The following is an 11,095-nucleotide window of genomic DNA, read 5'->3' as shown; positions in this document are numbered from 1 at the left end:
GTTAAGTTAAAGTGATTCTGTCATGATTTTTATAATGTTTTTATTTCTAAATGACTGTTTCCACTGCAAATAATTCGCTCTACAATATAAAATGTCATTCCTGAACCAGCAAGTGTATTTAGTTGTAATATTGGTGTGTAGCTGCATCTCAGGTCATTTTGCCTGGTCATGTGCTTTCAGAAAGAGCCAGCACTTTACATAGTAACATAGCAAGTAAGGTTGAAAAAAGACATGTCCATCGAGTTCAACCTTTTTTTTATTTTTTTATTAACTACCTATCTGCCAGTTGATCCAGAGGAAGGCAAAAAAAACATCTGAAGCCAGAAAGCAGTTCCATTTAGGATGGAACTGCTTTCTGGCAGCCTGTTGTTTCTCCTACTCAATGTAACTGAATGTGTCTCAGTGGGACCTGGATTTTACTATTGAGTGTTGTTCTTAGATCTACCAGGCAGCTGTTATCTTGTGTTAGGGAGCTGCAAGCTGAAGTTTATCATAGCAAAAGTCACATGACTTGGGGCAGCTGGGAAACTGACAATGTCTAGCCCCATGTCATATTTCAAAATGAAATAAAAAAAAAATCAGTTTGCTCTTTTGAGAAATGGATTTCAGTGCTGAATTCTGCTGGAGCAGCACTATTAACTGATCTGTTTTGAAAAAAAAAAATGTTTTCCCAGTATCCCTTTAAAGATGAACAACCCCTTTAACAATGAGACTTTAAAGCACTGACACTTAAATATAACAACTGTCAGTATACGAAGCTCCCTGTGCCCACAGTAATGTCAGATATAACTGTAATAACGTGACAATGGGAAAGGTTCATTTGTGCAGAAAGTCGTATCAGAATGAGCCACTAGGTGTCACTGTGCTGAAACGAGGGCGAGATTTTATTATTAACATTATATATATTTCTATTTAGAGCTCTAACTTATCGCTCAGTGTTACAATATATCAGGTCAGTTGTGAAGGGATTTCCCTGCTATAGAGGCAGATTGTGTGGCCCAGTTATTCCCAGGCTGGAGATCATAGGAACAAGCTAAACAGAACAACCATTGACTACAATTCCCAGCATGCTCAGCCAGTGCCATTCTGCCCCTATAAAATCAGTTGCTGCCCAATTTCAGGTTAAGGCCCACCCCTTTGACGTGAGCCAATCAGGGATGAGGAGTGGTTATGACGCTACAAAACTGAACACAAAGCGGCCCGGCGGGACCCCAAAATGAAAGTCGGGGGGCAGGCGTGAGAGTAAAGTTATTTATTAAATCATGCACGTCACATTTGTTAGTGCAAATAGTTTCATCTGTGCTCCAGAAATTCTATGGAACCTTTTTATTTATTGTATCTTTACAAAATAGATTTAAAACAATGATTTACTTAAAAAAATGTCCTTGTGAACTTTAGCAGAAGAATATTTGCAAGAACCTACAGTATATACAAGAGGTGCGGGGCACCCACGGGCGTCTCATGGGGAGCGGCTGCAGCTGAGCGAGACGTGGAACCTCCGAAATCTCTCCCCCAATATTAAATATCCCCCCCACAAGCACAAAAACAAAGCGCAACTCCTGGGATCCGAGGGGTTAACTCCAGGCCTCTCCTTATACAGGAGCCAATACCCTATATCTGGGGGGCCCCCCGTCCCCTGCAAATTCCCCTATAGATCGGTGTGAGTCTAAAGTCCGTAACTTCTCCCTATTACAGACACAATTGATCTCACAACGTCACACGTCAGACACACGTACGGCACACGTCCCCCCTAAGCACCAGGTTTGGGGCCGCAAGTTGATTCTACGTGTTGAATAAAAAGACACAGGAACATGATGTGCCTCAGAGTGGGGGGCTGCTGGAAGCGTGTGCAGAAAAGAGAAGTGTACAGAAGCCCTCCAGCTCTTGCCCACCATCTTGCCCAAGGCTTGCTGGGAGTTGTATAAAGACAACTGAAGGGCCACAGGATGATTATCTCTTACAATCAGATCCTGGAACCTTCCTGCACTTTCCCATAAAGACAATTGAGGAATAACTTCCCCTTTAAATTCCAGCAGGATGTAGACATCATTCTTATCCAACCTGCAGTTGGTCTTGGCGGGGTGGGCCAATGGTGAAAGTGCACCAAGAGCACAGACTTTGCTCCCTAAAACCAGTACAGTCATTATTGGGTTAACTCCCCCCCCACCCCGATCTCTAAGCACAACATAACCCCCCGAATGCACAAATTAATAGGTCTGAAAGCTCCTCGTGGGCGTGGCTCCAATAAGCTGTAGTGCTGCAGTATGGGAGGAGCTCAGCAGTAAAACAGGGGCGGTGAACATAACGGCATTGGCCAATAACAATCACCAACACGGATGCCCAATCTACACGGCTCCTAAATGGTCAAGGGGCCACACCAAGTATATCTCAAGTACATATAATACGGGGGCCCCTATAACGTCTCACACATGTCTATAGGCTGCTGAATTCTGTTTCTGGGTCGTGGGTAAATAGCCAATTATGTGTCTTTACAGCCAACCAGAAATTGCCCCTAAAGTCCAAACACAAGGTATTTAGTCGCCTCCAATAACCCGGGGAACCAGAGTTCTCATATAAAGGGTTTCCAGGAGCAAAATACACAACAGAACCTACGTGTTCCCTGCAGGGTTGGGCCCTTGATTGGCTGAGGGGCCACAATGAAGCTCATGACACCGGGACCTTAAATTGGACTCGTTGGCCGTGAAACCTTATTAGCAAATAACCTTGTGTAATAACAGAGATCTTTAGTATTGGAGCTGCTGCTGTTAAACTACAACTCCCAGTAGCCCTGACAGTACAACATCAGCTCCTGGGTTATAAGTCTTTCCAATTCCTCTGCTCCCAAGACATTGGCCCCAACACAACAACCTCTGAAAATGCCGACACATAAAACTGACAGTTACTAACATGGGCCCCTCAACTATAAGGGACTGGGGCCCCAACGCTTGGCCTTTATCATCATCATCCCCCCAGGATTAAGACCCCTCTACACACTGAATTCACTATAAATGTTGAGAGAAATCATGAGACTGAGGGTCAATCCCCCCCCCAAACACCTGCAGATGTCCTGCCCCCCATAAAAAAGGATTGACCCCACGGAACCCATTTGTAGCCACTACAGTCCCTATAACATTGGGTGGTCAAGCCCCATCCCTGTGCCACTAGAACTATACAGAACTATACAGATATATATATAGATCCTGTGCTGGGGCCCCGGGGCCACTATCAACTGTCCATTAAAGCTTCAGTACAGAAACAATTCATTCTCCTCCGCTGAATATACAAATTTCACCCACATCTCAGATAAAAGAGAAGCGTCCCCCCGATTTATTCCATTGAGAACGGGAAGAAGGAGTGAGCGAATGGATTCCATGGGCACAAGACACGATTATACACAGAGATATGAACTGAAAGGGGACAAAACTTACCAAAATCAGGTGCATTAAACTCATCAGTCTCCGCTCAACTACAACTCCCAGCATCCTCTTCTGGCAGAGGCTACAGGGTGTGGAGTTGCTAAACAGCCACAAATGGAAGATATAATAATAATAATAATAATAATTAATAGATGCCCATCAGTTGTGACCAATAAGAGCGGAAATTGTGTCGTGAGTCAGAAGCTGAGCGGCACCAGGGCAGTCGTATCCAATCGTTTAACAAGTTTTATCATTTTAATTCTTCACAATCAGAGTAAAAGAGCCACAAACCCAAACATCATAAATAATTTGGTGCTGAAGATCCACCCCCTCCCCCATCCCCTGGCCGCAGGAGCAGAATTTCCGATCCTAAAGGGGAAAAAAAGTCTGCAGGTGAGACGTCGCCCCCTGGCTGCCGTATATATATGACAGCTGAAAGCAGAGGCCCTAAAAAGATTAGGGATCTGTCTGGACCTCCAGAGGGTCGGCAATAGCGGGGGGTCATGAGCAGATTCATGGGGTGCCTTTGGTGAGCCCGGGATACAACATTACGGCAGTCACGGCAAACAAGGCTGCGGCCACCACGGTGATCCAAGGCCACTGTCTCTGTGGGAGAGAAAAAGGACGAGATTATTGAGCCCATAACATACAACAGCCCTTCTCTGAGTATTTGTATTTCTAATAGGGCCGGGAGCTGCCATACTTCTCAAAAGACTTTTATAAGATGCTCTTTTTTTATTCCATCCGATTAAAACATCCAAAACAACCCCACATAGAGCCTAATGCGTTTCATGCTTACCTAGCACTTAATCATAGGCAATCCCCAGCTGCCATATACAGGTATAGGATCCGTTATCCGGAAACCCTTTATCCAGAAAGCTCTGAATTACAGAACATCTCCCATAGACTCCATTTTATCCAAATAATCAAAATGTTTAAAGGGGTTGTTCACCTTTAAATTAACTGTTAGTATGATGTAGAGAGTGATATTCTGAGATAATTTGCAATTGGTTTTCATTTTTTATTATTTATGGTTTTAGCTTTTTATTCAGCAGCTCTCCAGTTTGCAATTTCAGCAATGTGGTTGCTAGGGGCCAAATTCCCCTAGCAACCATGCACTGATTTGAATAAGAGACTGGAATATGAATAGGAGAGGCCTGAATAGAAAGAGGAGTAATTACAAGTAGCAATAACAATACATTTGTAGCCTTACAGAGCATTTGTTTTTTAAATGGGGTCAGTGACCCCCATTTAAAAGCTCAAAAAAGTCAGAAGAAAAACAGCAAATAATTCAAAATCTATAAAAAATAAATAATGAAGACCAATTAAAAAGTTAGGTAGAAGTAGCAACTCTTTAACATACTAAAAGTCGACGTGAAGGTGAACAAATAATTTCCTTTTTCTGTGTAATAATAAAACAGTCGCTTGTACTTGATCCCAACTAAGATATAATTAATCCTTATTGGAGGCAAAACCAGCCTATTGGGTTTATTTAATGTTTATATGATTTTCTAGTAGACAAGGTATGAAGATCCGAATTATGGAAACATCCGTTATCCGGAAAACCTCAGGTCCTGAGCATTCTGGATAACAGGTCCCATACCTGTATCTGCAGCAGCAAAGGCATTCTCCATAGACAAGCATAGACTCCAAATACAGGTGTTTTTAAAGCCACCCATTTGGCTCTGGCATGTGCCAATCTAATGTTGAACAGGCCAATAGGAACACAGCACACAGACTCAGAATGGGAAGAGCCAATGCCTTTCTGGCCAATATTAAAAGACATTTTGTGTGTGTGTTAGAGTCACGTGATAGGAAGAACATGCGTGTTAGACAGGATCATGGCAAGTCAGTTTGCCACTACAAAGATACACCAAACATACAATGTATATGCTGAGTTGCACTGGGCACTAACACCCCATGAGAATTGATGGGGGGATTTCTTTATCAGCTTTATTAAAGGGCTTGTTCACCTTCCAACACTTTTTCCAGTTAAGTTGTTTTCAAATTTTTCACCAGAAATAAAGATATTTTTTCAGTTAGTTTCTATTCTTTTTCTTTCTAAAGTGTCATGTTTCCTCTTCTTATGTGTTTGTGAAGCAGCTCTGGGAGGGGGGTCGGCGACCCTGTAACGAAACTGATCCATTTCTTGTGTTTTTCCCTGCTGAGCAGAATCCTCGATTGTCATTGCACGCAGCTGTTAGACTTGATACAATAGTTGCACTTCTATTCCCCATAGATCCTACTGAGAAATGGATCAACTACTGGATCAGCAAATTGGAACAATTAAATGTAACTGTTCAGAATCTGCAGCTGGATCACTGAGCTGCCAGACTCAAACACCACAGACACAAACGTTCAACTTTCATTTTGGAAAAACAGTAAAAAATGGAAAGTAATTGAAAACTGTCTTCATTTCTGCTGAACAATCTGAAAACAAGTGAACTGTAAAAAGCGTTTGGAAGGTGAACCCCTTTAAAGGAGAACTAAAACTAAAATTAATGCGGGTAGAAATGCTGCACATTATATATAGAACTTACTGTACCAGCCCAGAGATCCAGCCGCCCTATAACAGTAATGATCCAGCATTTCCCCAGCAGCTCCCCATCTCCTGATCTTGTTAGGCATCTCTTGTGAGTCAGTGGCACTGCACATGCTCAGTGGGCTCTGGGCTGCTGGGGAGGAGCTAAGCTTAGGGGTCGGGGGAAATCATCAAGCAGAAAGTGGTCATATAAGCTGATGCTACAGGGCTGATTATGAATCAATTCTGATGCAGACTGCACTGATTTCTATGCTGATGTCGGTAACAACCCAATTAATACAATACAGAGAAACAAATAAGTCAATAAATTAAGTTCTGTGTAATAAAATGGAATGACACAGGGAATAAGCTGTAAGTATACGATTACAGCAATTTATTAGTGTATGGAGAAACTAGTCACATAAATTGCTCAGGAGGGATTTGGCCCCATTCGTCCACACCAATTGTTTTCAGATCTTAAAGGTTCTGGGGCCTCTTCTATGAACTCTGATCTTTAGTTCTTCCCATAGATTGGACACAAGTCGGTGATTGACTGGGACATTCTTGCAGCTTTATTTTGTTTTTCTGAAACCAACTGAGAGTTTCCTTGTCTGTGTGTTTGGGAGTCTTGCTGGAATGTCCCCCCTCGTTTCATCTTCAGAATCCTGGTCCATTTCTCCTTCCTTTGATTATATGAAGTCTGCCAGTAACATACGTTGAATAAAAGCCCCACATCATGATGTTCCCACCTCCAAACTTCACTGTTGCTATGGTGGTGTTTTTGGGGTGATGGGCAGTGCCATTTCTCCTCCAATCATGGTGGTGCAGGGACATTCAGAGTTCTGACCAGACTATATTCTCCCGGAATTTCAGTGAATTGTCAAAATGTTGTGCAGCAAACTTTGTTTTTTCTTCAGCAGTGGAGTGTTGTGGGTGAGTGTGTCTAGAGACATTTACTGTACCTGCCAATTCAAGGTCTTTCTGAAGGTCTCAGAGAGTGATCCTTGGCTCTTGGACAACTCTTCTGATTACATTTCATTCCTCTGTCAGAAATCTTGTGAGGAGCACCAGGTTGTGGCGGTTTAAGGGTGAAATGATGTTGCACTTCCGAGTTTTTCCCCAACAGTGCAGCCTTTGACACAGTTGACCACACACTCCTCCTTGACATTCGGGACACTGCTCTTTCATGGTTTACATCTTATCTGTCTGACCGTTCCTTTAAAGTTTCCTTCTCTAACTCTACTTCTACTACTTTCCCACTCTCTGTTGGAGTTCCTCAAGGCTCTGTTCTTGGCCCCCTGCTGTTCTCGCTCTATACAACTTCACTAGGGAAACTCATTCAGTCATTTGGACTTCAGTATCACCTTTATGCTGATGACACCCAGCTCTACTTGTCTACTCCTGATCTTTCTAATTCTGTCCTTTCCCAAGTCACAGACTGTCTCTCTGCTGTCTCCTCCTGGATGTCACAGCGCCACCTGAAACTGAACCTTTCTAAAACAGAACTCATTATATTTCCTCCAAGATCTTCCCCTGTCCCTCAGATATCACTCACCGTAAACACCACCACCTTTCATTCCACCACACAGGCTGCCTAGGAGTCATCTTAGACTCACATCTGTCTTTTTCACCAGACATTCAAACACTTGCAAAATCTTGCCATATTCAACTGCGCAACATTGCTCGAATACGACCCTATCTCAGTTCAGAATCAACTAAAACACTGATTCAGTCTCTCATCATCTCCCGCCTTGATTACTGCAACTTACTCCTCACAGGTATTCCAACAAGTCACCTTTCACAACTCCAATCTATTCTAAACGCGGCCGCTAGACTCATTCATCAATCTCACCGCTCAACATCAGCTGCTCCCATATGTATGTCCCTTCACTGGCTCCCAATCTCTTCTAGAATCAAATTCAAATTACTTACACTCACATTCAAGGCCCTTAATAATGAAACCCCTCCCTATATTTCATCTCTAATCTCCAAATACTCTCCTTCACGAAACCTACGCTCTGCTTCTGATCTTATATATAAACTATAGTAGTACTTATCTGTTATCTACTGTGTATCCTGTGCTTGAATGGCTGCCCCCATGGCTACACAGCAGCTTGTTTATATAAACTATAGTAGTACTTATCTGTTATCTACTGTGTATCCTGTGCTTGAATGGCTGTCCCCATGGCTACACAGCAGCTTGTTTATATAAACTATAGTAGTACTTATCTGTTATCTACTGTGTATCCTGTGCTTGAATGGCTGTCCCCATGGCTACACAGCAGCTTGTTTATATAAACTATAGTAGTACTTATCTGTTATCTACTGTGTATCCTGTGCTTGAATGGCTACCCCCATGGCTACACAGCAGCTTGTTTATATAAACTATAGTAGTACTTATCTGTTATCTTCTGTGTATCCTGTGCTTGAATGGCTGCCCCCATGGCTACACAGCAGCTTGTTTATATAAACTATAGTAGTACTTATCTGTTATCTACTGTGTATCCTGTGCTTGAATGGCTGCCCCCATGGCTACACAGCAGCTTGTTTATATAAACTATAGTTGTGTTTCTGAAGCAAACACAACAGTTTTACCAGTGCAGGGAAAAAATACATTATATTTTAATTACTTTAATAAACTCTGGTGTTCCTATTGCTTTAAAGGGATCCTGTCATGGGAAAACATGTTTTTTTCAAAACACATCAGTTAATAGAGCTGCTCCAGCTGAATTCTGCACTGAAATCCATTTCTCAAAAGAGCAAAGGAAAAACAGCAGCCTGCCAGAAAGCATTTCTCTCCTAAAGTGCAGGCACAAGTCACATGACTTGGGGCAGCTGGGAAATTGACAATATGTCTAGCCCCATGTCAGATTTCAAAATTGCATATCAAAAAATATGTTTGCTGGAGCAGCACTATTAATTTTTTTTCCCATGACAGTATCCCTTTAACTATTTTCCTCAAATTGACAGATTATAATGATAGTTATTCCCCAGGTAATATCTGTTCCAGGTTCATCTATTAATTGCACTGCTGCTCATAGAAACACCAGCAACAAATGTATCAGACTGGAACAGCGAGCCACTGACTGACTGAGCTGAAACTGGGGAACACAAGATAAGGGCAAATGAAAGAAATTCAATCTTTAAACGTAAAGGGAAACTCCAATTAAAACTGTTTTTGACTAATGAAAGAACATGTCATTTTAAGCACCTTCCCAAAATCATTCAGAATATAACAGACTGTCTCTCTGCTGTCTCCTCCTGGATGTCACAGCGCCACCTCAAACTGAACCTTTCTAAAACAGAACTCATCATATTTCCTCCAAGATCTTCCCCTGTCCCTCAGATATCACTCACAGTAAACACCACCACCTTTCATTCCACCACACAGGCTGCCTAGGAGTCATCTTAGACTCACATCTGTCTTTTTCACCAGACATTCAAACACTTGCAAAATCTTGCCATATTCAACTGCGCAACATTGCTCGAATACGACCCTATCTCAGTTCAGAATCAACTAAAACACTGATTCAGTCTCTCATCATCTCCCGCCTTGATTACTGCAACTTACTCCTCACAGGTATTCCAACAAGTCACCTTTCACAACTCCAATCTGTTCTAAACGCGGCCGCTAGACTCATTCATCTATCTCGCCGCTCAACATCAGCTGCTCCCATATGTATGTCCCTTCACTGGCTCCCAATCTCTTCTAGAATCAAATTCAAATTACTTACACTCACATTCAAGGCCCTTAATAATGAAACCCCTCCCTATATTTCATCTCTAATCTCCAAATACTCTCCTTCACGAAACCTACGCTCTGCTTCTGATCTTCCCTCACTTCTCCTCTGATCACTTCTGCCCATTCTCACCTACAAGACTTCTCTGGAACTCTCTGCCTCCAGCTGTCAGACTTTCTCCTTCCTTCCAAACTTTCAAGTGCTCCTTAAAGACCCATCTGTTTAAAGAGGCCTATTCGATGTACCTTAATTAATCATTGCTGTATCAAAAATGACAAAGTGTTTATATAATCCTAATGTCTCAATTGTACCCTAACCTTTTAGTTTGTAAACTCTAATCTCTAGGTCCTTCTAACCCTATTGTATCTGTAATCCTTGTCTGTTATCCACCATTTATTCCCTGTTTGCTATAACTGCAGTAAAGCACTGCGTATCTTGACAGCGCTATATATAAAATGATGATGATGATGATGATGATGAATGGAACATTCCTTCAGTCTGTAACCAATGGCATCAGTATGTTGTGCAACAATGAGGCTGCAAAGAGAGCACTTTACTTTAATCCATCATAAGATGCTTCTGGTGTGATCCTTGCTAACGAAAAACCTATTTATAGGCCATCAATTAGGACTAAACCAGCTGATATTCACTTGCACGATTGCTTTCTAAATACGGACACATTTCAGCAGGTTTCGTGGCTTTCCATGACTTTTTGCACCTCCTTTTCTTTGTGTTCAATACTCATTCCACTTTATTACACAGAACTTCATTTATGGATGTATTTATGTTGTGTGGTTTTACTTGGGATGTTACCAACATCTTTTGTGTATATATATATATATATATATATATATATATATATATATATATATATATATATATATATATATATATATATATATATATATATATATATATATATATATATATGTTATCCCATAGCACCAGCACTCAGATCAATATATAGCAGGTGGTGCACGATCAAAGTTGCATTAATAGTATAGAGAGGATCAGCACTCACATCATTGTAGATGAAGAAAATAGTATTTATTCAAAGTGACTTCACATCTTAATCCAACGTTTCGGTCCCACCGTGAAAAAGGTCCAAAGGTGGGACCGAAACGTTGGATTAAGATGTGAAGTCACTTTGAATAAATACTGTTTTCTTCATCTACAATGATGTGAGTGCTGATCCTCTCTATACTATACTACAGGGGTCCCCAACCTTTTTTACTCGTGAGCCACATTAAAATATAAAAAAGAGTTGGAGAGCAACACAAGCATGAAAAAGTCCATGGGGATGTCAAATAAGGGATGTAATTGGCTGTTTGGTAGCCCCTATATGGACTGACAGCCTACAGGAGAATCTGTTTGACAGTACATCTGGTCTTTATACAACCAAAACTTGGAATTCAAAA

At 41.6% G+C, this 11,095-nt stretch overlaps 1 protein-coding gene across 4 annotated transcripts in view; it reads right to left on the bottom strand.

Moving 5' to 3' along the window:
* Positions 1–1,237: 1,237 nt before the first annotated feature.
* slmap.L (sarcolemma associated protein L homeolog) overlaps positions 1,238–11,095 on the bottom strand; it is a 110,068-nt gene continuing 100,210 nt past the window's right edge. For all 4 annotated transcript variants that reach the window (XM_018241903.2, XM_018241902.1, XM_041590946.1 and 1 more), the window contains one exon: positions 1,238–4,022. Coding sequence is in view for 2 of the 4 variants with exons in the window: in XM_018241902.1 (XP_018097391.1) it covers positions 3,930–4,022 (93 nt within the window). In the remaining 2 variants the exon portion in view is untranslated. The remainder of the gene's footprint in view (positions 4,023–11,095) is intronic.

This window comes from Xenopus laevis, chromosome 4L, assembly GCF_017654675.1.
Source record: "Xenopus laevis strain J_2021 chromosome 4L, Xenopus_laevis_v10.1, whole genome shotgun sequence".
NCBI classification, from domain to species: domain Eukaryota; kingdom Metazoa; phylum Chordata; class Amphibia; order Anura; family Pipidae; genus Xenopus; species Xenopus laevis.
Note: the sequence above shows the minus strand (reverse complement) of the source record. Positions and strands in the feature narration are given on the sequence as shown.